The 27291-nt window shown below is 44.2% G+C and overlaps 2 protein-coding genes across 2 annotated transcripts in view; both read right to left on the bottom strand.

The window, feature by feature from the left end:
• The window catches only part of SERPINE1 (serpin family E member 1), a 170854-nt gene extending 168758 nt beyond the window's left edge, over positions 1–2096 (bottom strand). The window contains exon 1 of the mRNA XM_056570159.1: positions 1939–2096. The gene's annotated coding sequence lies outside the window, so the exon portion shown is untranslated. The remainder of the gene's footprint in view (positions 1–1938) is intronic.
• LOC130367326 (mucin-3B-like) lies at positions 1935–25871 on the bottom strand. Its single transcript, XM_056569735.1, has 9 exons — positions 25680–25871; positions 15530–15732; positions 12661–12767; positions 6558–6656; positions 4497–4618; positions 3315–3373; positions 2343–2497; positions 2191–2250; positions 1935–2101 (listed from the first exon to the last, which is right to left on the bottom strand). Exons 3-9 carry the CDS (start codon positions 12716–12718, stop codon positions 1935–1937), a joined length of 720 nt encoding a protein of 239 aa, XP_056425710.1. The 5' UTR covers positions 12719–12767; positions 15530–15732; positions 25680–25871.
• Between the last annotated feature and the right edge of the window lie 1420 nt (positions 25872–27291).

Below are 27291 nucleotides of genomic sequence, written 5' to 3'. Positions count from 1 at the left end.
AACACAATGGGCAGCACATTGAACACACTTTATAAGTGGTAAGATACTTGTAAATAACTCATGAAAGAATAAAGTTACGTTAAAACCAAGCACATCATTGTTTTTCTTGTGAAATTCCCAATAAGTTTGATGTGTCACATGACCCTCTTCCTATTGAAAAAACAAAAGTTGGATTTAAAATGGCCTACTTCAAAATGGCCGCCATGGTCAGCACCCATCTTGAAAAGTTTCCCCCCCCCCTCACATATACTAATATGCCATAAACAGGAAGTTAATATCACCAACCATTCCCATTTTATTTAGGTGTATCCATATAAATGGCCCACCCTGTAGTATCTAGTTGAACAACCTGAAAGGCTAACTTCAGCTGTAAACATTTTTTACCTATCTACCATGATAACTCTAAATTGGAGAAATTCTAACAATTGCAACCCCATAAACTCTATAATGGGCGACCCTGGTCCCCCAGTCACATGACCGTGGCAAGGAGAAATATGAATATAGTGTCTGCCAAACATGAACCTTACTCGTCCATTCAATCCCAATGTGAATGACAGGAACTTAGACACAATAATGTGGCCAGTGTGCAGTGGTTGTGGTCCCTTGTCCATGTTATATACTGGTTGGGATCCCAGTCTCTAGTCTGTCTCTAATGTCCAGTAGTTGTTACTCCCTGTCTAGTGGTTGGGTGCCTCAGTACCTTTAAATAATAGAGTTAGTCTCTAGATCCCAATGGTTTCTGTCCTTTGCCTGTGGTGTCTAGTAGTTAGGTGGCTTAGTCCCTAGTGTCTAGGGAGTTAACGTCAATCTCTTGAATCCATGGGTTGTTGTCTCTTGTCCATGGTGTCCAGCCATAAGACAATCTAGCCTCTAGTGTCCACTGATTGTTGCATTTTGTCCATAGTGTCTAGTGGTTGTATGCCCTAGTCCGTATCTGATAATGCTGTAGCATCTTTCTCTGGTATCCAGTGTTGTTTGTCTTTCACCCATGGTGTCCAGTGGTTAGATGTCTCATTACTTAGAGTCTAGTGATTCAGTGCTGATCTCTAGTGTCTCAGTGTTTCTCTTTATGGTGGGTGTCCCAGTCTCTAATGTCTGTTGACTTAGTATAAGTCTCTCGTGCCCAGTGGTTGTTAATCCTTCCCCATAATGTCCAGTGGTTAGGTGTTCTAGTCTCTATTGTCCTTTGATTGTTGCCCCTTATTCATGGTATCTTGTAGTTGGATTCTCTAGACTCTCTTGCTTACCAATTCTCACATATGGGCAGGGAAGAGTGAAGCCCTAAACTCACCCACTCCCACTTGCCCTGCCTACTTGCGTACCCACCCTAGGTGACGGGTCCACAACCACGGTGACAGTCCCTGCCTGAATAAGTGCAGGGAGTAAAATGTCAAGAAAATAAACTGCCTAAACAAACACACACAACAGGTCACAGTCCACACTCCGAGTCAGTACCAAGAGACTACAGAAATGCCAAATCACAGAAAAAGGAGAAGAGTCAGAGAGCGGAGAAAATGGGTCAAATATGCCAGAAATTGAAGATACAAGACCTCCTTGCAGATTAACCCTTCGGGTTCTTACACCAATTAGTTGTTTTCTTTTGTCTATGGTGTCCAATGGTAAGGTGCTCCAGCCACTTATCTCCAATAGTTGCTGCCCCCTGTCCATGGTACCTAGATGGTGCCTCAATCTCTAGTATCAAGTGGTGGTGTCCCAGACCCATTGTGACCAGTGGATAGGTTCCCAGTTCTCAAGGTGTCCATTGATTTAGTGTCATTTTTTAGTGTCTGTGTCCAAGGATTGTTGCCCCTGGTGTCCATTGGCAAGGTACCCCAATACTTACTGTCTAGTGCTCTAGACTTTTGTGAACAATACCTGACCATTTAGATCCCTAACTGAGCGACATAGCCAGCTGTAGATAACAATGGTCATACTCACAAGCACTGAGGGCCGGTCCTGCTCAGTCGACATCTACCTCCTCTACATTTCAGGTAGTTTGGGGACTTTTTATGACAAGGAGATACACAGTTTAGACCCTCAGAACTGAAGTATGAAGAGTAAAAGTCACTAAATCCTACTGGGACTATCGACCTACAGAAATCTGTGGAAAAAAGAAGTAAATGATATGAATATGAAAATATAATAACAACCCAAGAAGAGAAACGGCATCGAAGATCAGCTATCCCTTACCATGTCCACTTGGTGGATGTATAGGCGTGACGGTGATGGAGTCTCCAACACACAAGGAGGCTGTAAGAGAAAAGGGGTTGAATGAGGACATCATCTGCTTGTATGTCTGTTCATATTATAGTATATGTCACTGAGACCTCCTTGAGACTTACTGGTATTTCCCTTGCTTGTGCAGTTCTGTTTCTTAAGATTCTCAAGTCTTGTTTTCACTTGTTGGAAGATCTTATGGTACTTCTGAGCCAAGAACCTGTCTCCCCTGAATTTTATTTTGGTAATAACGTCATGATCCACCGTGACACCATTTGTCCTAGAAGAGAGCAAGGGTTTTTTTTTCCAGCTTGTTGGCTACCTAGGTGGAGATGTCCATGCTTACCAAACGCGTGGCCTCTTCCATACCAAGAGATGCAATGTATGATGGTGGTTGTAGGGGGTAGGGGGTAGGGGCCAAGATGTCATTTTTTTATAGTCAACTTATGTCTACAATAATACATAGAGAAGTAAGCAGCTCACTAGCACTGCTGCAGCTTGCAATATGTGGATAGGATACCACGCTTCGGCAGGAGCAGAAGATGCCGCACCGGCACTGGAACTGTCCCCTAAAAGATGGTGCTTAGTCTGATGAGTGTAAGGACTTGAATGCAGAAGAACGGAGAGACAAGACGGCACTCACCAATCAGTGGGGTACTTTTATCTTTCAATAGTGAACATTCAGTGGCAGGTCAGGGAGTCTGGCAGACCGCAGGAGACGCATCAGGATGACCGTTTTGTGTGTCGGCTAGAGGAAGTGCGTCATCATGCACGAAACGGTCGCCCCAAAGCGTCTCCCGCTGTCTGTCTGACCTGCCGCTGTATGTTCACTATTGAAAGATAAAAGTACCCCACTGATTGGCGAGTGCCGTCTTGTCTCTCCGTTCTTCTTATGTCTACAATGCTATAGGAATTTGCCGTCTTTTCTCTTCGTTCTTCTTATGTCTACATTGCTATGGGAATTTTCCTTCGACAATGATCCACCAATTGACTTTCCGGACTTTGCCGAAGTTATGTTGACATCAAAGGCCCTAAATGCTCCATAGAAAGCAAATAGAACGTCACCAGGGTACAACCAATAAACTGGGAATACTCACATCACCGAAAGGATCTTAGTATCCGTGTAGTTAGGGACTTTCGAATAGACGTTTTTCATCTAAAATAAGATTTCATACGATATAATGAGTATTCAGAATCACACAGGAACATTACTATATTACCTTATCCTTCCAGAGCTGCATTCTCAATTCTGCTGAGTGCTGAGCTTATAGGTGATTCTGTTGACCGGTCTCAGTAGTAACCAACACAGTTCTGGTCTATACTACAGGCAGGGGGGTAACATTAGTGGGCATTGTGTCTAGAATAAGCATTTTGGGCTATTGTAGCTGTCATGGATTGCATGGAGTCTGACGTAGGGGAAATCGTGTCTAGAATTATAAGCATTGTATTTAGCATACATTACAGTGTTGTGTTTATAGGGGCCACTGGGGGAAGGATCAATTCACTGTGGCAAGGAGTTTGGTGCAGGAGGCTTTATGTCTCGAATAAGAGGTATTGTGGCTGTCATGGGGAGTATTATGGCTTCTAATAGGGCACTGTGGCTGTCATGGGGAGTATTATGGCTTCTAATAGGGCACTGTGGCTGTCATGGGAGACATTGTGGATATCAACTGAACACTGTGACTGTCATAGGGAGCATTGTGTATGCCTTAAAGGGGTACTCCACTGAAAAACATTTTTTTTTTTAATCAACTGGTGCCAGAAAGTTAAACAGATTTGTAAATTACTTCTATTTAAAAACCTTAATCCTTCCAGTACTTATTAGCTGTTCTATGCTCCTTCTTTTCTTTTTGAATTTCCTTTCTGTCTGACCACAGTGCTCTCTGCTGACACCTCTGTCCATGTCAGGAACTGTCCAGAGTAGAAGCAAATCCCTATAGCAAACCTATCCTGCTCTGAACTGTCACAGTAAGTGATGATTACAGCTCCCCTCTCTGCACAATGAACTTTGCACAGGTCACAGAGAATGCCTAGAACACTCTCCCATAGAAGTGAATAGGGTGCCCTCTAGTTTATTGTTGTTTGCTGTAAAGCATATCTCAAATTGCTGTTAAAAGTAGCTCAGGCAAAATGTCAGCAATATTGAAAACAGAATATAGAAACATACTGTATTAGAAAATAGATTATGTTTCATCTGATGCATTCCCTTTAGGCAGGATACATGCCCCAGCTATAAGAACAAACCATATATTATTTAGGGTGTGACCATATATTCTCACCTCAGCTTTAAAATTTTCTTCGAATTTCTTAAAGTTCTCAGTCTGGGGATCAGTCACACGTTCAGTAAGGTTCCAGTTGGTGATTTGCATTTTCACCCTTACGGAGGTTTCCACTGATTTAACTTCAGAAATGAGTAAAAAACACATGAACAGTGTTTAGAAAAGGCCCCTGGTTTATATCAGGAGGGTGCTAAACAGGAGACCCTCCCCCCATCCTAATTTAAGGGGTATCTGTCAGCTGTCCTCCTCCCATTTCTGTCCCTGCTTAATTGACAGTCATCTGGAAGCCGAGCCCTGTTTCCAAATCTTGTTCCTGAGTGGTGCATACATATATATGTATTAAACGGGGGAGAGACAACACAAGAGAAGCTAAGGGACCAATGGTTCTGACAGCTGTTTCATGCCCATAATGCACTTTGTTGGACCACCTCAATCTGACTTACAACACAGGTGCCATAAATACAATTAGGGGAGCCGAGCCCTGTTTTTAAATCATGTTCTTGAGTGGTGCATAAATATTGTACGCAGGGACAGAATTTGGAAACAGGGTTTGGCTTCCAGCTGACTGTCAATCAAGTGGGGTCAGGGATAGGAGCATTCTAGGTGCACTTCAGGGGCTTGGGAACGCCTCTTGCACTAGAGAATAGAAACATTTTTCTACATTATGGAATTGAAGACAGATGGGACAAGGAGACGCATGGTACCTTTCATATATCTGTCTGTACTTCCATAACCTATAAAATGCTTTTATTCTTTGGTGCAAGTAAGGAACGCCTCCTCGCCCCTGTCTCTGCTTAATTGACAGTCAGCTGGAAGCCGAGCCCTGTTTCCAACTATAGTTCCTGTGTACAATATGTATGCACAACTAACAAATCAAACCCTGAGCTTACCAAGAATTTGGGACATGGAGTACACAATCCCCTTATTATAAACCCCTCCCTATCAGTTCTGATTATATTAAAACATTACTTTTATTGATATACTTTAAATAAATGTGATTCCAAATGAAAAAAGGTGTGTTAAAAAGACAGCTCACATTCCACTAGTATAAATCTTACTCTCAGCAGAGAGTCACTGGATCTGGCATCTACAGAATGCTAAACATTGTGGACATAAAAGGTTTCCCTCCCCTACGTGTTTTGTGGCACCAGCCACCTCTTCAGGGGTGTAGCTGGAAAAGATTTGATGACAGATTGTTATTAAAGGGGTACTACGGTGGAAACAAAAATGTTTTAAATCAACTGGTGGCAGAAAGTTAAACAGATTTGTAAATGACTTCTACTAAAAAATCTTAACACTTCCAGTACTTTTTAGCAGCTGTATGCTACAGAGGAAATTCTTTTCTTTTTGAATTTCTTTTTTGTCTTGTCCACAGTGCTCTCTGCTGACACCTCTGCCCGTGTCAGTAACTGTCCAGAGCAGCATAGGTTTGCAATGGGGATTTTCTCTTGCTCTGAACAGTTCGTGATACCGGCATTAGGTGTCAGCAGAGAGCACTGTGGACACGACAAAAAATAAATTAAAAAAGAAAGTAATTTAGCTACTAAAAAGTACTGGAAGGGTAAATATTTTTAATAGAAGTAATTTACAAATCTGTTTCACTTTCTGGCACCAGTTGATTTAAAAAAAAATAAAAAAATTCCACCGGAGTAACCCTTTAAAGTGAATTTTCTAAATAGGTGGAAATAGATTTTCTAAAGTGGACAATACCTTTTAAGAATTTTTTTTTTCCAACAATTCCTTTTCATACACCCTAGAAGGGTAGGCGGGGCTAATGGAGTGAGGTCATCCAATGAGAAAATGTCAAGATCCTAAACAACTCTGAAGGACCAAAGATTCCATAGAAAAAATTATTTGCACTAAAGTCTCCCCTATGATAAATGTAAATCAGTGTTTCCCAACCAGGGTGCCTCCAGCTGGTGCAAAACTACAACTCCCAGCCAAAGGCTGTCTGAGCATGCTGGGAATTGTAGTTTTGCAACAGCTGGAGGCACCCTGGTTGGGAAACACTGATGTAGGGTGAGATCTATTACATATTACATCATTATTACTGACACTTACCAGTTGGAATCCCATCTACAAAGAATTCACATAATGGTCCATAAAAAGAACGGGGGCAGATACATCCCTTGGCCTTGTAGCCCCCGTTCTGACACTGGGCTGGGAAGACAATAAAATATGAAGGAAAAATTGCAAATGAATGTAATTTATATTATAAGAACTTATCTTCTCACTTCTAATATTTTTTCATCTCTTGAAAGTTTTTCGCAATTTTTTATATTGGTAGCATTTTGGGGTAGATAGCATTTTTTGAAATGTTTTTCACATGACCAGGGAAATATATATATATATATATATATATATATATATAGCGTTTACCATGCAAGATTAATAATGTTATTTTTTTTTTTTTTTTTTAAATAATAATAATAATAATTTTGACTTTTTTTTTGTTGTTGCTTAGATTTAAAAAAATAAATACATGGGGACTCGGGGACGATAAAATTTTTTATTTTATTAAAATTGTAAAAAATTTTTTTTTTTTTTTTTTTTTAGTCCTCCTAGGCGTTTTGTACAGCAATTGTTAGATTGCTTATACAGCACACAAAAATAATATTGCATTGCACTGTACCTATACTATACTGTTCCTTGTATGTCTCTTCGTGATAATGTATTATAGCTGGAATAGAATGCTCCAGCTGACCATGCAGCACAAGCAGCATTTTCCAGTTGTTTATTTGTCAATGTAATGTTTTTTTTTTAAGTTTTTTTAACTCATAGTGGTAACTAACCCTTTCTTCCCCAATCAGAACCAGTCACCAATTGTACTTTGTACTTTATTCTGTAGATACGGACATTTCTTCACACCGCGATACCACGTTTATTTTTTTATTTATGTTTTTTATTAATTTTTTGCAACATGGAAAATGGGGTGTGATTTTAATTTTATTAGGGATGAGGCTTTTATATATTTAAAGGGGTGCTCCACTGCTAGACATTTTATCCCCTATCCCAAGTATAGGGGACAAGATGTCTGATCGCAGGGGTCCTGCTGCTGGGGCCCCCCGCGATCTCCGCAGCACCCATCGTTCTAAACAAATGGCAGGTTCCTGCTGCTGTGGCCGTGATGTCACGGTCTTAGTCTCCGAGCGTTCTGAACAAAATGTTTTGAATGCTGGAGCACCGGAGTACCCCTTTAAAAAAAACAACTTTTTTAAAATGATTTATTTTACACTTTTTAAGTCCCCATAGGGATTATTATATGCAATCATTGTATTACATTTACTGTACAATGCTATCCCTATTGCATAGCATTGTACAGGGAGATCGATGCTCTACTGATACCCTCTGGCTCTGTATCACAGGAGCGACGATCCGTCTGCAGGAGGATGGGTAAGAGGCTTCCAGCCGCCATTTTAATTCATCGGACCCCCGCGATTGTGCTACTGGATTCTGATGAGCACAACAAACCCAAGCAATCTTCTGTCAAAGGAGAGTTCTCCATAGTGTAGGAATGATAACTCTGAATACTTGTGTAATGTAGGAACAACTGGAAACTTTACTGATCGTTCTATCCAGATCCAATGAAAACCCAGTCTCCTTAGCACAGAGTGGAATGTTACAAATTATAAACAGATGAGTGAAAAGTTTGCCACTGTCCCTTCTTTTCTAAATGTGTTGGGGGAAGGGGAGGTGATCGTGTTTTTTATTTTTTAGCTTTGTATAATTTTATTTTATTTCTTTCATTCTTAATTGGTAGATTTTACAGCAGATATGGGGAAAAATTCTGCACAAAAAATCTGTGCAATGTTTTACAAATATTCAGGTGTATTCTTATACGTAGGTAAAATGTGCTGCGTAAGCGGAAAAAAGAAATTATCCAACATTGGGTCCGTTGTGGAACTGCAACAAATCTGTGACAATTTCACAGCCCCACATGGACCCTCTGTGGTTTCTATAGTGGGACAAAAAAGTATTTAGTCAGCCACCAATTGTGCAAGTTCTCCCGCTTATAAAGATGAGAGAGGCTGTAATTTTCATCATAGGTATATCTCAGCTATGAGAGACAGAATGAGAAACAAAAATCCATAAAATCACATTGTCTGATTTTTAAAGAATTAATTTGCTAATTATGGTAGAAAATAAGTATTTGGTCACCTACAAACAAGTAAGATTTCTGGCTCTCACAGACCTGTAACTAATTCTTTTAACAGTCTCCTCTGTCCTCCACTCGTTACCTGTATTAATGGCACCTGTATAAAAGATGTGATAGCCTGGGGTAGTTGGGTATGGGGAGTGTAGCTGTGCGGTGACTAAAGGGTGCTTGTTAACCCTTGCTATTCGTGACGCCAGGGTGAGGGCTCCTCAGTAGTGCTTGTCCTACCGCCACCCTTTCCAAGAGCGATAGGGAGGTAGATAATAATGAAATGTCCACAATCGGAGAGTTTTCTGAAACAGTTGTAACTTTTACTGAAAATTTTATGCAAGCTTCATAACCGGAACAGTTTCTATACATGCAAGCTTTCTTTGGAGATTGACAAAGGTTGGGACTTTAGCAATTTAGAGTCTTTGAGGTATTATTCGCTGTTCCACTGGATTTAGGGGATTTAGTTGCAGTCCAGTAGTCACGCTAGCATTAGCGGGGGGAGTTTAGAACTCACGGTTTAGTTCCGCTGAGGCTGGTAGGTTTTCAGGCCTAGCGTGTCTTTGCAAGTTGCTGTTGCAAAGAGCTGTTGGAGGACACCAGAAAGAAAATTGTAGACCTGCACCAGGCTGGGAAGACTGAATCTGCAATAGTCAAGCAGCTTGGTGTGAAGAAAACCACTGTGGGAGCAATTATTAGAAAATGGAAGACATACAAGAACCACTGATAATCTCCCTCGATCTGGGGCTCCATGCAAGATCTCACCCTGTGGTGTCAAAATGTTCACAAGAACGGTGAGCAAAAATCCCGGAACCACACGGGGGACCTTGTGAATGACCTGCAGAGAGCTGGGACCAAAGTAACAAAGGCTACCATCAGTAACACACTACGCCACCAGGGACTCAAATCATGCAGTGCCAGAAGTGTCCCCCTGCTTAAGCCAGTACATGCCCAGGCCCTTCTGAAGTTTGCTAAAGAGCATTTGGATGATCCAGAAGAGGATTGTGCGAATTTCATATGGTCAGATGAAACCAAAGTAGAACTTTTTGGTAAAAACTCAACTCGTCGTGTTTGGAGGAGAAAGAATGCCGAGTTGCATCCAAAGAACACCATACCTACTGTGAAGCATGGGGGTGGAAACATCATGATTTGGGGCTGTTTTTCTGCTAAGGGACCAGGACGACTGATCCGTGTAAAGGAAAGAATGAATGGGGCCATGTATCGTGAGATTTTGAGTGAAAACCTCCTTCCATCAGCAAGGGTATTGAAGATGAAGCGTGGCTGGGTCTTTCAGCATGACAATGATCCCAAACACACTGCCCGGGCAACGAAGGAGTGGCTTCATAAGAAGCATTTCAAGGTTCTGGAGTAACCTAGCCAGTCTCCAGATCTCAACCCCATGGAAAACCTTTGGAGGGAGTTGAAAGTCTGTGTTGCCCAGAGACAGCCCCAAAACATCACTGCTCTAGAGGAGATCTGCATGGAGGAATGGGCCAAAATACCAGCAACAGTGTGTGAAAACCTTGCGAAGATTACAAAAAACGTTTGACCTCTGTCATTGCCAACAAAGGGTATATAAGTATTGAGATTAACTTTTGTTATTGACCAAATACTTATTTCCCACCATAATTTGCAAATAAATGCTTTAAAAATCAGACAATGTGATTTTATGGATTTTTTTCCTCATTCTGTCTCTCATAGTTGCGGTTATAACCTATGATGGAAATTACAGCCTCTCATCTTTATAAGTGGTGGCTGATGAAATACTTTTTTGCCCCACTGTATCTACAAATCCAGACTACAAATAGAGACTCACCTCACCAGTGTCCACCAGTCCCCAGACCCGTCAGGATGCAGAACTCCTGTGAGTATTAGGGTATGTTTACACGGCGGAATGTCGGTGCGGAGATCTGCACGAACATTCTGCTGCAGCAGAATCCCATTGACTTCAGTGGGATTTTGTTGCACTGTTCACATAGCACATGGAAATTTAGATTCCGTCATCCGTAGAAAGAATAGTTATGTCTATTCTTTCTGCAGACTCTGCAAGGAAATGCACTGCAGTCTACGAGACGGGGCATTTCTGAGTGGTCCGTGTGGACATTCCACTGACATCGAAGCGCCGGCAAGAATGCCGGCGCTTCGATGTCAGTGGAATGTCCACACGGAAATTTTATGTGCAGACATTTCACCATGTGAGCATAGCATTAGGGTTTGTTCACATGTCGGATGTTGGTACAGAATTCCACCGGAACATTCCGCACGGACATTCTGCTGCAGCAGAATCCCATTGATTTTAACGGGATTCTGCTGCACTGTGCACACGGCAGAAATCCTGATTCCGGGGTCTGCAGAAACAATAGACTTGTCTATTCTTTTTGCCGATTCTGCTCAGAAATGCATTGCCGTCCATGAAAAGACGCATTTCCGAGGGGTCCTAGCGCCCGCCGGATGATTCCAATGTGCAGAATGTCAGCCTGTGCTTTCCGCTCTGTAAACTCGGCCTTACTGAGAAATGACAAACGAATTTACTCTGTCAACATGGTGCATGCATGACTGATCATGTCCGACCAGTCCGACCAGTTGTACGAGGACCTCCAGCTGTTGCAAAACTACAAACCTGTGTAGAGGAAGAGCTGTGCTGTTGCCCATAGCAACCAATCAGATCACTGCGTTCATTTTTAAAGAGTTCTGTGGAAAATGAAAGAAGCGATCTGATTGGTTGCTATGGGCAACTGCACCACTCTTCTTCTATACAGGTTTTGATAAATCTCCCCCCATCATGCTAAAAATTGTCCCTTTCTGACCTCTACAACACATATTTTACCGTATCTGTAGTTTTTATCGGTACCATTTCTAGTTTGCTGAGACTTTTTTTTTTTATCACTTTTTATCTTTTTTTCTCTTGTGAATCATGTGATGTGACCAAAAATCAGCATTTCCGGAGTTATTTTTGTATATATTTTTTTTTTTTACTTTTACGCCGTTTACCTGCGGGATCATAAACATTATATTTTATGCTCGCTGCGATACCACATATTTATTATTTTTTTTATTGCAACATGGAAAAAGGGGGTGTCATTTCAATTTGTATTAAGGGTGAGGCTTTTATATAATTTAGAAAAAAAAAAACTTATTTTAAAATTTATTTTCACTTTTTAAGTTCCCATAGGAAACATTGTATTACATTCACTGTACAATGCTCTGCTATAGCATAGCATTGTTCTTGGAGATCTACGCTCTACTGATACAGTCTGGTTCTCTATCACAGGAGCAACAATTGGTCTCCAGGAGGATGGGTAAAAGGGTCTTCATTTTAACTCATCGGACCCCCACGATTGTGCTACTGGGTTCCAATGAGCACCCCAAACCTGTCTTTTCTTCCTTTAGATGCCATGATCGACATTGATCCTGGTGTGTAAATGGTTAATGAAAGACATTGGCAGCCATCACTCACCACCTGTGGGGTAAGTGCAGCTCTATAAACACTAAATGCTCCAGGGCCTACAGCAGTGGTCCTCAAACTGTGGCCCTCCAGATGTTGCAAAACTACAATTCCCAGCATGCCTGGACAGCCGTTGGCTGTCCAGGCATGCTGGGAGTTGTAGTTTTGCAACATCTGGAGGGCCACAGTTTGGGGACCACTGGCCTACAGGAACACCCTATGTCATCTAGGGGATAACTACTTTTAGTACATTTAGAAATGCATTAAATTTAATAAGTAATCCAATGATTTTTTGTAGAAGTCCCCTAGGGGGGATTTAAAAAGTGGAAAAAAAAGGAAAAAAAAGGAAATATAAAAAGAATTCCACCATCATAGCATTTCAAGTCACCCCTCCCCCCCTTTTCCCATTTTTCCAATATAAAATTGTGGGAAAAAAAACATATTTGGTACCACGCATGCTTAAATGTCTGAACTATTAAATAGGTTACAATGCAAAAAAGTGAGTTATGGCCCGGTCCTGAAAGAGTTAAGGCCCATGAGTCCCATTTGGACCCTACAGCGGAGATCTAACCTACCTGCAATGTAGGAGAAAAGCAGCGCAGACAGCAGAGCGTGGCAGACTGGTGTCTTCATGGTCACATCTGGTGTATTTACCAGGAACTTTCAGTGACTTAGGAACCACCTATTGTTATATCGGAGGAACAAGTTACCTGCGGAAAGCAGGAAGTGGGAGTCATGTCTACCTGAGCTGTGTAGACTTTATATAGAAACACCATGGCTCGGCCAGCAGAGGGTTAAACTGCTGTGTATACTCAGGGATCAGTCAGCAGAGGGTTATCCTGCTGTGTATACTCAGGGCTCAGTCAACAGAGGGTTAACCTGCAGTGTATACTCGGGGATCAGTCAGCAGAGGGTTAACCTGCAGTGTATACTCAGGGCTCAGTCAACAGAGGGTTAACCTGCAGTGTATACTCAGGGCTCAGTCAACAGAGGGTTAACCTGCAGTGTATACTCGGGGATCAGTCAACAGAGGGTTAACCTGCAGTGTATACTCAGGGCTCAGTCAACAGAGGGTTAACCTGCAGTGTATACTCAGGGCTCAGTCAAACGAGGGGTAACCTGCAGTGTATACTCGGGGATCAGTCAGCAGAGGGTTATCCTGCTGTGTATACTCAGGGCTCAGTCAACAGAGGGTTAACCTGCAGTGTATACTCGGGGATCAGTCAGCAGAGGGTTAACCTGCAATGTATACTCGGGGATCAGTCAGCAGAGGGTTAACCTGCTGTGTATACTCAGGGTTTAGTCAGCAGAGGGTTAACCTGCTGTGTATACTCGGAGATCAGTCAGCAGAGGGTTAACCTGCAGTGTATACTCGGAGATCAGTCAGCAGAGGGTTAACCTGCTGTGTATACTCGGGGATCAGTCAGCAGAGGGTTAACCTGCCATGTATACTCAGGGCTCGGTCAGCAGATGGTTAACCTGCCGTATATGCTCAGGGCTCATTCAGCAAAGGGTTAACCTGCCGTGTATACTTGGGGATCAGTCAGCAGAGGGTTAACCTGCCATGTATACTCAGGGTTTGGTCAGGAGAGGGTTAACCTGCCGTGTATACTCGGGGATCAGTCAGCAGAGGGTTAACCTGCCGTGTATACTCAGGGCTCAGTCAGCAGAGGGTTAACCTGCAGTGTATTCTCAGGGTTCGGTCAGCAGAGGGTTAACCTGCCGTATATGCTCAGGGCTCAGTCAGCAAAGGGTTAACCTGCCGTGTATACTTGGGGATCAGTCAGTAGAGGGTTAACCTGCCATGTATACTCAGGGCTCGGTCAGCAGAGGGTTAACCTGCCATGTATACTCAGGGCTCGGTCAGCAGATGGTTAACCTGCCGTATATGCTCAGGGCTCATTCAGCAAAGGGTTAACCTGCCGTGTATACTTGGGGATCAGTCAGCAGAGGGTTAACCTGCCGTGTATACTCAGGGTTTGGTCAGGAGAGGGTTAACCTGCCGTGTATACTCAGGGCTCAGTCAGCAGAGGGTTAACCTGCAGTGTATTCTCAGGGTTCGGTCAGCAGAGGGTTAACCTGCCGTATATGCTCAGGGCTCAGTCAGCAAAGGGTTAACCTGCCGTGTATACTTGGGGATCAGTCAGTAGAGGGTTAACCTGCCGTGTATACTAAGGGCTCAGTCAGCAGAGGGTTAACCTGCAGTGTATACTCAGGGCTCAGTCAGCAGAGGGTTAACCTGCAGTGTATTCTCAGGGTTCGGTCAGCAGAGGGTTAACCTGCCGTATATGCTCAGGGCTCAGTCAGCAAAGGGTTAACCTGCTGTGTATACTTGGGGATCAGTCAGTAGAGGGTTAACCTGCCATGTATACTCAGGGCTCAGTCAGCAGAGGGTTAACCTGCCATGTATACTCAGGGCTCGGTCAGCAGATGGTTAACCTGCCGTATATGCTCAGGGCTCATTCAGCAAAGGGTTAACCTGCCGTGTATACTTGGGGATCAGTCAGCAGAGGGTTAACCTGCCGTGTATACTCAGGGTTTGGTCAGGAGAGGGTTAACCTGCCGTGTATACTCAGGGCTCAGTCAGCAGAGGGTTAACCTGCAGTGTATTCTCAGGGTTCGGTCAGCAGAGGGTTAACCTGCCGTATATGCTCAGGGCTCAGTCAGCAAAGGGTTAACCTGCCGTGTATACTTGGGGATCAGTCAGTAGAGGGTTAACCTGCCGTGTATACTCAGGGCTCAGTCAGCAGAGGGTTAACCTGCAGTGTATACTCAGGGCTCAGTCAGCAGAGGGTTAACCTGCAGTGTATACTCTGGGTTCGGTCAGCAGAGGGTTAACCTGTGTATACTCAGGGCTCAGTCAGCAGAGGGTTAACCTGCAGTGTATACTTGGGGATCAGTCAGCAGAGGGTTAACCTGTGTATACTCAGGGCTCGGTCAGCAGAGGGTTAACCCTGCAGTGTATTCTCAGGGCTCGGTCAGCAGAGGGTTAACCTGTTGCCAGGAGAATGGATCTAATCCTTTTACTACTGAGTTGGTGTATCTAAGCCTATCATGTGTGGATACCATCTGGGGAGCCAGTGCAGGCAACATATTTTGGGTAATACTGCCTGCAGAGTCTGTAGCGCAGCACAGGCTATTATTAGAGAATAATGCAGAGGTTCTTGTGTAGGGATTGTGCTTACTTGTTTTAGCTGATGTGGCAGGCATGGGAACAAAACTGATTTTCATGCTGCCTACATTTCCCATAAATCCTCCTGCTTTGCAGAGTGGGGGGTGGAGTCTGATCACTGCACCTGGTTATCTAATTAGGCTGCTGGTGCTGGAGGTCACCCAGGTGAACTGATTAGACTCATAATTGGGTTGAGGTCAGTTTACAGAATGTGCAGTTTTGATGCGTTTTCTAATGTATTAAACATAACCATGAGGAGAAAGTGATTTCACCTATAATCACAATTGTAGAATAATATGGTTCCTGCTCAGGTTCTGGAGCTTTGTTCTTCTTTCTCCAGCAGAAAATTCCCAAAACAACCAGGAGGATGAGCAGCACCCCAATGGGGACTCCAACACTTACATATAGGACCGTCTTTGAGATCTTCCCAGTGCAGTGTTGACCTGTATATAGGTAGGAATCTGTATTTGGACACCTGTGGAGGGGGTTTGAGGAGACACATTATACGATCATGGAACATTTTATAAATGCTCGGTCCTATTACCTAAACCTTTTGGGAGAGAAAAAGCAACAATGAGGCTCCTGTCCTCATATAATGCCCTGATATCTCCTCCTCATATCCCAACCTCATATCTCAACCTCAAATCCTGTCCTTATATCCCAACCCATATCTCATCCTCATATCCCATCATTATCTCCGGACCTCATATCCCGTCCTTATATCCCGAACTCATGTCCCGACCCATATCCTGTCCTCATATCCCGTCCTCATCTCCTGACCTCATATCCCGTCCTTATATCCCGAACTCATATCTCGTCCTCATATCCCGTCCTCATATCCCCTCCTCATATCCCGTCCTCACATCCAGTCATCATATCCTGTCCTCACATCAGTCCTCATACCCCGTCCTCATATCCCGTCCTCATATCCCGTCCTCACATCCAGTCATCATATCCTGTCCTCACATCAGTCCTCATACCCCGTCCTCATATCCCGTCCTCATATCCCGTCCTCACATCCAGTCATCATATCCTGTCCTCACATCAGTCCTCATACCCCGTCCTCATATCCTGTCCTTATATCCCGTCCTCATATCTTGTCCTCATATTTTGTCCTCGTATCCAGTCCTTGTATCCTGTCCTCATATCCTGTCCTGACATCCAGTCCTCATATCCCGTCCTCAAATCCAATCCTCGTATCTTGTTCTCATATTCCATTCTCACATCCCGTCCATAGATCCAGTTCTAATATCCCGTCTTCGTATCTTCTCCTCATATCCTCTCCTCATATCCCATCCTTATATCCTGTCCTCATATCCTGTCCTCATATCCTGTCCTTATATCCTGTCCTTATATCCTGTCCTTATATCCCATCCTCATATCCTGTCCCTATGTCCTGTCCTTATATCCTGTCCTTATATCCTGTCCTCATATCCTGTCCTTATATCCCGTCCTTATATCCCATCCTCATATCCTGTCCTCATATCCTGTCCTTATATCCCGTCCTTATATCCCGTCCTCATAGTCCGTCCTCATATCCTGTCCTTATATCCCGTCCTCATAGTCCGTCCTCATATCCTGTCCTTATATCCCGTCCTCATATCCTGTCCTCATATCCTGTCCTTATATCCCGTCCTTATATCCCGTCCTCATATCCTGTCCTCATATCCTGTCCTCATATCCTGTCCTCATATCCTGTCCTTATATCCTGTCCTCATATCCTGTCCTCATATCCTGTCCTTATATCCCGTCCTTATATCCCGTCCTCATATCCCGTCCTCATATCCTGTCCTTATATCCCGTCCTCATATCCCGTCCTCATATCCTGTCCTCATATTCCGTCCTCGTATCGTGTCCTCATATTCCGTCCTCGTATCCCGTCCTTATATCCCGCCCTCATATCCCGTCCTCATATTCCGTCCTCACATCCCGTCCTCATATCCTGTCCTTATATCCTGTCCTCATATCCTGTCCTCATATCCTGTCCTTATATCCCATCCTTATATCCTGTCCTTATATCCTGTCCTCATATCCTGTCCTCATATCCTGTCCTTATATCCCGTCCTTATATCCCATCCTTATATCCTGTCCTTATATCCTGTCCTCATATCCTGTCCTTATACCCTGTCCTCATATCCCGTCCTCATATCCTGTCCTCATATTCCGTCCTCATATCGTGTCCTCATATTCCGTCCTCGTATCCCGTCCTCGTATCCCGTCCTCATATTCCGTCCTCACATCCTGTCCTCATATCCCGACCTCATATCCCGTCCTCACATCCTGTCCTCATATCTCGTCCTCATATCTCGTCCTCATATCCCGTCCTCATATCCCGACCTCATATCCCGTCCTTATATCCCGCCCTCATATCCCGTCCTCACATCCTGTCCTCATATCCCGTCCTCATATCCCGTCCTCATATCCTGTCCTTATATCCCGTCCTTATATCCCGTCCTCATAGTCCGTCCTCATATCCTGTCCTTATATCCCGTCCTCATATCCTGTCCTCATATCCCGTCCTCATATCCCGTCCTCATATCCTGTCCTTATATCCCGTCCTTATATCCCGTCCTCATAGTCCGTCCTTATATCCCGTCCTTATATCCCGTCCTCATAGTCCGTCCTCATATCCTGTCCTTATATCCCGTCCTCGTATCTTGTCTTCATATCCCATCCTCACATCCAGTTCTTCAATTTTGTCACACAATGAATTTTTTTTCCGTTTCGCCGTAGATTTTTGGGTAAAATGACTAATGTCACTGCAAAGTAGAATTGGTGGCATAAAAAATAAGCCATAATATGGATTTTTAGGTGAAAAATTGAAAGGGTTATGATTTTTAATAGGTAAGGAGGAAAAAACGAAAGTGCAAAAATGGAAAAACCCTGAGTCCTTAAGGGGTTAAAGGAGAAATCTGACAACAACAAAAATGTATCCCCTATCCACAGGATAAGTAGCTGATCTCTGGGGGGTCTGAGCGCTGCCCCCACCCCCCCCCCCCCCCCCCCCCCCCCCGCGTTGTGGATAGGTGATAAGTTGAGTTCTCTTTTAAGAAGGAACTGTGCCTCCAAGTTAAAGGGGAGTGCCAATACTTAAAGGGGTTATCCAGGAAAAACCTTTTTTTCATATATCAGATTTGTAAATTACTTCTATAAAAAAAAATCTTAATCCTTTCAGTACTTATGAGTTGCTGAAGTTGAGTTGTTGTTTTCTGTCTAAATACTCTCTGATGACACCTGTCTCGGGAACCGCCCAGTTTAAAAGCAAATCCCCATAGCAAACCTCTTCTACTCTGTGCAGTTCCCGAGACAAGCAGAGATGTCAGCAGAGAGCACTGTTTCCAGAGAGAAAACAACAACTCAACTTCAGCAGCTGATAATTATTGAAAGGATTAAGATTTTTTTAATAGAAGTAATTTACAAATCTGGTAAATTATTGGGGCTCAAGGTCTAGGATATGGGTACAAATATTTATTAATTGATTAAAGGGGTACTCCGCCCCTAGACATGTTATCCCCTATCCAAAGGGGGATAAGATGTCAGAACACCGCGGTCCCGCTGCTGGGGAGCCCTGGGATCCCCGCTGCGGCACTGCGCTATCATTACAGCTCTGTGCGTAATGACGGGCGATACAGGGGACGGAGCAGCGTGATGTCATGGCTCCGCCCCTCATGACATCACGGCCCATCCCCTTAATGCAAGTCTATGGCAAGGGGCGTGACGACCGCCACGCCCCCTCCCATAGTCTTGTATTGAAAGGGGCGGTCCGTGACGTCACGAGGGGCGGAGCTGTGACATCACGCTGCTCCGTCCCCTGTATCGCCCATCATTACGTGCAGAGCGAACTCGCTCTGTGCTGTAATGATAGCGCAGTGCTGAAGCGGGGATCCCGGGGCTCCCCAGCAGCGGGACCGCGGTGATCTGACATCTTATCCCCTATCCTTTGTATAAAGTACCCCTTTAAAAATGACAATACAAATGCGTGATATGCTACCTGTGGCTCACAGGGCCCTTGTGTGCCAACAGGAACAATAAATAGAAATAAAAATCTAATATATAAACCACAATTATAAAATATTATTAATATTATAATTACTGAGACCAAATAAAATATAATAACTGTCAAAATATCAATAAATGACAATAAAGTGCATTCAGTTGCTAGGGGAAACGGATGTCAATCAGTTCAAGATTAATAGGAGTTTTCTCCTTTCAAGTCCAATAGCAGAACACTAGTTCCAATAATTCACAATGTCTCAAAGGAGGTGAATGTCTTAGTATATACTCCTTGCTACAGTATATACAGTATCCTTGCTACAGTATCTCCTTTGTAATGATCACTTCTGTATAATGTAGCAATTCAATAGGAATGACAGAGTCAGCTTCACTGACCTTCAGATAACAGTCTCTATTAGAATTCCATAGAATGTTCTTATAGCGCTTAGTACTGCATAAAGAATATGGAAAAATAGCACTTGGTGATAGTGTACATATGCTCACCGGTCCATTTACCAATTTACCGGTGCTGTTTGCCGGTAAATTGTATATACTGGGATCTCCCGCTTCACTAATAGCTGGCAGCGCTGGGTTCCAATATACTGCTCTCTGCTGTAAGGCCGTGCGGGCACCCCGCTGGAGACTCGGCCTTCTCCTGGTGTGATACAGCGGTGGGCAATGTAGCCGGGGACTGCAGCGATTCTACTGCCTCCCACAATGAAGTCCCAGGTAGCGCGCTCGTGGTTCCAAAAGCGCGCGCTGTTTAAAGAGGTGATTGACAGATATCTGTCCAAGAGGTTCTGAAGGTGCAGTGGTGACTCGTGTATACAGGTACAAATATAGTGGTCTCTGTAATAGTATATGGGGGTCGCTGGACGCGTTTCTGGACTTTCCTCAGTCCTTTCCTCAGCAGCTTAGATAATTACAAATCTGTTTAACTTTCTGGAGCCAGTTGATTAAAAAAAATTAAGTTTTTTCCTGGAATACCCCTTTAACAACTTATCTCCACCCACAGGATAAGGGATAAGTGTCTGATCACTGATCGAGGTTTGACCGCTGGGACCCCGACAATCTCTTGCCCAGTGCCCCGGCTCTCCCCGTACATGGAGCTGTGTCGTCTGTGAAGGAGATACACGAGCGGTGTACCGTGCGCGGGGAGAGCCGCGGCACCAGACAGGAGATTGCGGGGGGTCACAGTAGAACGCAATTGCAGTGTCCCACCATGCAGTGACTTTATTGGTTGTGGCATTGGCTTAACCTGCTTTACTCTTATCTGTTTTATGCCCTTTGTTCTTTTGTACTGTCTTCATAATATTTTACATACTGTAATTGTTAGGACATATATTACCTTTTTCTAGGTGAGCAAAGGGTTATCCAGTACAGTACACCTAATACCAAGGCCCATATATTTTCATTGGAAACATTCTAGAGCGGGGGAGGGGCTTAAAGGGGTATTCCAGGAAAAAACTTTTTTTCTTATATCAACTGGCTCCAGAAAGTTAAACAGATTTTGTAAATTACTTCTATTTAAAAAAAATCTTAATCCTTTCAATAATTATCAGCTGCTGAAGTTGAGTTGTTGTTTTCTGTCTGGCAACAGTTCCCTGTGCTGACATCTCTGCTTGTCTCGGGAACTGCACAGAGTAGAAGAGGTTTGCTATGGGGATTTGCTTCTAAACTGGACAGTTCCCGAGACAGGTGTTATCAGAGAGCACTTAGACAGAAACGAACAACTCAACTTCAGCAGCTCATAAGTACTGAAAAGATTAAGACTTTTTAATAGAAGTAATTTACAAATCTGTTTAACATTCTGGAGCCAGTTGATATATATAAAAAACATTTTTTTGTCCTGGATAACCCCTTTAACCCCTTAAGGACCAGGCCATTTTATACCTTAAGGACCGGAGCGTTTTTTGCAATTCTGACCACTGTCACTTTAAACATTAATAACTCTGGAATGCTTTTAGTTATCATTCTGATTCCGAGATTGTTTTTTCGTGACATATTCTACTTTAACTTAGTGGTAAAATTTAATGGTAACTTGCATCCTTTCTTGGTGAAAAATCCCAAAATTTGATGAAAAAAATGAAAATTTTGCATTTTTCTAACTTTGAAGCTCTCTGCTTGTAAGGAAAATGGATATTCAAAATATATTTTTTTTGGGTTCACATATACAATATGCCTACTTTATGTTTGCATCATAAAATTTATGAGTTTTTACTTTTGGAAGACACCAGAGGGCTTCAAAGTTCAGTAGCAATTTTGAAATTTTTCACAAAATTTTCAAACTCACTATTTTTCAGGGACCAGTTCAGGTTTGAAGTGGATTTGAAGGGTCTTCATATTAGAAATACCCCATAAAAGACCCCATTATAAAAACTACACCCCCTAAAGTATTCAAAAAAACATTCAGTAAGTGTATTAACCCTTTAGGTGTTTCACAGGAATAGCAGCAAAGGGAAGGAGAAAATTCAAAATCTTCATTTTTTACACTCGCATGTTCTAGTAGACCCAATTTTTGAATTTTTGCAAGGGATAAAAAGGAGAAAATTTTTACTTGTATTTGAAACCCAATTTCTCTCGAGTAAGCACATACCTCATATGTCTATGTTAATTGTTCGTCGGGCGCAGTAGAGGGCTCAGAAGGGAAGGAGCGACAAATGGTTTTTGGGGGGCATGCCGCATTTAGGAAGCCCCTATGGTGCCAGGACAGCAAAAAAAAACACATGGCATACCATTTTGGAAACTAGACCCCTCAGGGAACGTAACAAGGGGTAAAGTGAACCTTAATACCCCACAGGTGATTCACGACTTTTGCATATGTAAAAAAAATATATATTTTTTTTACCTAAAATGCTTGGTTTCCCAAAAATTTAACATTTTTAAAAAGGGTAATAGCAGAAAATACCCCCCAAAATTTGAAGCCCAATTTCTCTCGATACAGAAAACACCTCGCATGGGGGTGAAAAGTGCTCTGCTGGTGCACTACAGGTCTCAGAAGAGAAGGAGTCACATTTGGCTTTTTGAAAGCAAATTTTGCTCTGGGGGCATGCCGCATTTAGGAAGCCCCTATGGTGCCAGAACAGCAAAAAAAAAACACATGGCATAGCATTTTGGAAACTAGACCCCTCGGGGAACGTAACAAGGTGTAAAGTGAACCTTAATGCCCTACAGGTGTTTCACGACTTTTGCATATGTAAAAAAAAAATTTTTTTTTTACCTAAAATGCTTGGTTTCCCAAAATTTTTACAATTTTAAAAAGGGTAATAGCAGAAAATACCCCCCAAAATTTGAAGCACAATTTCTCCCGATTCAGAAAACACCCCATATGGGTGTGAAAAGTGCTCTGCTGGCGCACTACAGGTCTCAGAAGAGAAGGAGTCACATTTGGCTTTTTGAAAGCGAATTTTGCTCTGGGGGCATGCCGCATTTAGGAACCCCCTATGGTGCCAGGACAGCAAAAAAAAACCACATGGCATACCATTTTGGAAACTAGACCCCTTGGGGAACGTAACAAGGGGTAATTTGAACCTTAATACCCTACAGGTGTTTCACGACTTTTGCATATGTAAAAAAATATATATTTTTTTTACCTAAAATGCTTGTTTTCCCAAAAATTTTACATTTTTTAAAAGGGTAATAGCAGAAAATACCCCCCAAAATTTGAAGCCCAATTTCTCCCGAGTACGGCGATACCCCATATGTGGCCCTAAACTGTTGCCTTGAAATACGACAGGGCTCCAAAGTGAGAGCGCCATGCGCATTTGAGGCCTAAATTAGGGACTTGCATAGGGGTGGACATAGGGGTATTCTACGCCAGTGATTCCCAAACAGGGTGCCTCCAGCTGTTGTAAAACTCCCAGCATGCCTGGACAGTCAACGGCTATCTGGCAATACTGGGAGTAGTTGTTTTGCAACAGCTGGAGGCTCCGTTTTGGAAACAGTGGCGTACCAGACGTTTTTAATTTTTATTGGGGAGGGGGGTTGTATAGGGGTATGTGTATATGTAGTGTTTTTTACTTTTTATTTTATTTTGTGTTAGTGTAGTGTAGCGTTTTTAGGGTACAGTCGCACGGGCGGGGGGTTCACAGTAGTTTCTCGCTGGCAGTTTGAGCTACGGCAGAAAATTTGACGCAGCTCAAACTTGCAGCCGGATACTTACTGTAATCCTCCGCCCATGTGAGTGTACCCTGTACGTTCACATTGGGGGGGGGGGGAAATCCAGCTGTTGCAAAACTACAACTCTCAGCATGTACGGTCTATCAGTGCATGCTGGGAGTTGTAGTTTTGCAACCGCTGGAGGCTCCGTTTTGGAAACAGTGGCGTACCAGACATTTTCATTTTTATTGGGGAGGGGAGGGGGGCTGTGTAGGGGTATGTGTATATGTAGTGTTTTTTACTTTTTATTTTATTGTGTGTTAGTGTAGTGTAGTGTTTTTAGGGTACAGTCACACGGGCGGGGGGTTCACAGTAGTTTCTCGCTGGCAGTTTGAGCTGCTGCAGAAATTTTGCCGCACCTCAAACTTGCAGCCGGATACTAACCGTAATCCTCCGCCCATGTGAGTGTACCCTGTACGTTCACATTGGGGGGGGAACATCCAGCTGTTGCAAAACTACAACTCCCAGCATGTACGGTCTATCAGTGCATGCTGGGAGTTGTAGTTTTGCAACAGCTGGAGGCACACTGGTTGTGAAACACCGAGTTTGGTAACAAACTCAGTGTTTTGCAACCAGTGTGCCTTCAGCTGTTGCAAAAGCTACAACCCCCAGCATGTACGGACAGCGGAAGGGCATGCTGGGTGTTGTAGTTATGCAACAGCTGGAGGCATACTACTTTGGCTGGGGATGCTGGGGATTGTAGTTATGCAATAGCTGGAGACACACTGGTTTACTACTTAACTCAGTGTGCCTTCAGCTGTTGCAAAACTACAACTCTCAGCAGTCACCGACAGCCAACGGGCATGCTGGGAGTTGTAGTTATGCAACCACCAGATGCACTACTACAACTCCCAGCATGCACTTTAGCTGATTGTGCAAGCTGGGAGTTGTAGTTACACAACAGCTGAAGGTACACTTTTCCATAGAAAGAATGTGCCTCCAGCTGTTGCAAAACTACAAGTCCCAGCATGCCCATAAGGGCATGCTGGGAGTTGTGGTGGTCTGCCTCCTGCTGTTGCATAACTACAGCTCCCAGCATGCCCTTTTTGCATGCTGGGAGCTGTTGCTAAGCAACAGCAGGAGGCTGTCACTCACCTCCAACGATCCTCGCCGCACCAGGTCAGTCCCTTGTCGTCTCCGCCGCCGCCGCTGCTCCTGGGGCCCCGATCCCAACAGGGGCGCCGGGGATCGGGGTCCCCAGCACCCGGGGTGCACGTCCCGCACCCGCTCACGTCCTCCGGAAGAGGGGCGGAGCGGGTTGCGGGAGTGACACCCGCAGCAGGCGCCCTGATTGGTCGGCCGGTAATCCGGCCGACGAATCAGGGCGATCGTGAGGTGGCACCAGTGCCACCTCACCCCTGCTGGCTCTGGCTGATCGGGGCCGTCTCTGACGGCCCCGATCAGCCAATAATTCCGGGTCACCGGGTCACTGTAGACCCGATTGACCCGGAATCCGCCGCAGATCGCTGGACTGAATTGTCCAGCGATCTGCGGCCATCGCCGACATGGGGGGTCATAATGACCCCCCTGGGCGATATGCCCCGATGTCTGCTGAACGATTTCAGCAGGCATCGGGGACCGGCTCCGCTCCAGATGGTTGCGGGGGGCCGGTAAAACACATGACGTTCTCATACGTCATGTGTCCTTAAGGACTCGGAAATGGAGACGTATGAGAATGTCATGTGTCCTTAAGGGGTTAAGTAAACTTTTGGCCTATGCCAGCCTCCCCGGTTAGGTCAGTTCTGTCCAGTGCTGAATCTACTTTGGAGAAGGTCTGCAAGAAGGCCTACTACTGTGTGAAGTCTCTAGAATAGTGGTCTTCAACCTGCAGACCTCCAGATGTTGCAAAACTACAACTCCCAGCATGCCCGGACAGCCAACGGCTGTCCGGGCATGCTGGGAGTTGTAGTTTTGCAACATCTGGAGGTCCGCAGGTTGAAGACCACTACTCTAGTACATCCTGGTGAACCTTCCTACCCCTATCCTAAGAGGTACATCCAGCAGAGAGAAATATAAATATATTTAGAAACAGCCGTCATGCCCCCTCCCATAGACTTGCATTGAGGGGGTGGGGCGTGACATCATGAGGGGGCGGGGCTATGACGTCACAAGCTCCCGGCGTCGGCTCCAGCATTCAGAACAGTTTGTTACAAACGCTGAGCAGCAGAGCACCCCTTTAATGGTTGGCTATTTCATACCTATATAATGGCCAGCTTTACAGTTCCTTTATAAGGCATTTGTGGTATCCCGGTACCATATGGTATACCGTACCTTGTATGGTGGTCCCCAAAGCCAGAGTTACTCCATTTCGGTTGGGTCCTCCTGGTGGGATAGCCCCTAGTCACCTTTTCCTTCTTTAGTTTTGTGATGTTTGTGTGTATCATTAATTGTATATTTATGTGCGTATATAGTGTCGCAGGACCTTAGGTCATGTGATTAATGTTAATGCTAGTAAGGTATGTTAAAGGACCTTCCTAGGTCACGTGTGTGGTCATATGTTTAGACCATAATCCCTTGTGTAAAGTGACTGACAGATGGTATGGACCAATGAGCTCAAGGCCAGCCCCTGCCCATATAAGGGAGCTGCCAGCCAATCCTCGCTCTCTTGGGTTCCGGACTAGCAGAGAGCAGAGATCCGTGCAACTTACAAAGACAAGACCAGGCCGAAGCCTGAGAATACCGCAACTTACCAAACCGTGAGTTACAATACAACTCCCCGCTAAAGTCTGAGTGACTGCTGGACCTAAAATCAATCCCCTAAATCCAGTGGAACAGCGCATAGAAATCTCCTGAGCTTAAAACTCACAAGGTCCCAACCAACTGTCAGGATCCTAATAGACTCTTGTACAAAGACTGTTCCTGTTTAACTCTGCATAAAACCTGCAGTAAAAGTTCAGACAGTTTTCTGAAACCTCCGGTTGTGGACAATCCTTTATTGTCCCTCCCTATCACTCTTGGGACGGGTGGCAATAGGACAAGTATATACAGAGGAGCCCTCACCCTGGCGTCACGACAATTAAGGGTTAAACCAGCACCCTTTCATCACTGCACAGCTACACCCCATATACCCTACACCCCCCACAAGCTTACCACACATTTCTCAAGAGTTCCCCTTAAAGGGGTATTATGGACCAACACCCCAAGACCTATAACTTACTATTATAGTGTCATCACAAATTGTACTAACTTCAGCGTACTTTTGCTTTTAATACTCCTAACAGGAAGTTGTGTAGTCCTTTCATTGTCAGTGTGGTGTTTGTCTCAGTAGCTCCCTTGCTCCTACCGCTCTCCTGACAGGAAGTTGTGTAGTTCTCTCATTGTCAGTGTGGTGTTGTCTCAGCAGCTCCCAGCTCCTTCCTCTCTCCAGAGACAATGCATCATCCTCTGCTGTCTCTGGAGGCATGACTGGATCTAGTCTCTCAGCTCTAGCCCCGCCCCCTGAGTGATGTCATCACCTCTGACTAGCCCTTACAGCTTACATCATCATCTCCCTGTCATGTACACATATATATTGTTATTGGGACATTTAGGGAGGAGAAGGCATGGTTACATCCTGCTCCTGAGAAATACCACAGGCAGAGGAGCAGACAGGGAATGAATTCAGCAGGTGCAATGTTCTGCTGTGAAATGAGATGTTCAGCAGCAGCTTTAAACGGGAAACTGGCAGGACTGCTGTGAGAGGGAAGAAGGCAGAGTGAGAAGGCTGAGATGAAGAGCTGAGGAAAAGCAATGCATTCTGGGAATTGTAGCTATGAGCTACTGGTCAACCAGGAAGTACAATAAAGAATTATAGGGCTAAGACCCCCCCAAAAAAATGGACTTTTGATGGTATCAGAGCTGGGACAGACAGGTTAACAATACTATATGGGGGTCAGAGTACTCC

This window comes from Hyla sarda, chromosome 4 (genome assembly GCF_029499605.1).
Source record: "Hyla sarda isolate aHylSar1 chromosome 4, aHylSar1.hap1, whole genome shotgun sequence".
Taxonomy (NCBI): Eukaryota; Metazoa; Chordata; class Amphibia; order Anura; family Hylidae; genus Hyla; species Hyla sarda.
Note: the sequence above shows the minus strand (reverse complement) of the source record. Positions and strands in the feature narration are given on the sequence as shown.

Excerpts from the sequence above, each read along its gene's own strand:
- LOC130367326 (XM_056569735.1), bottom strand. The coding sequence starts at position 12,718 with ATGAAGACACCAGTCTGCCACGCTCTGCTGTCTGCGCTGCTTTTCTCC. Across the intron at positions 6,657-12,660 it reads GCTTTTCTCCTACATTGCAG|CCCAGTGTCAGAACGGGGGC; the intron begins GTAGGTTAGATC and ends TTGTCTTCCCAG. Across the intron at positions 2,498-3,314 it reads ACTAAGATCCTTTCGGTGAT|GACAAATGGTGTCACGGTGG; the intron begins GTGAGTATTCCC and ends GCTCTCTTCTAG.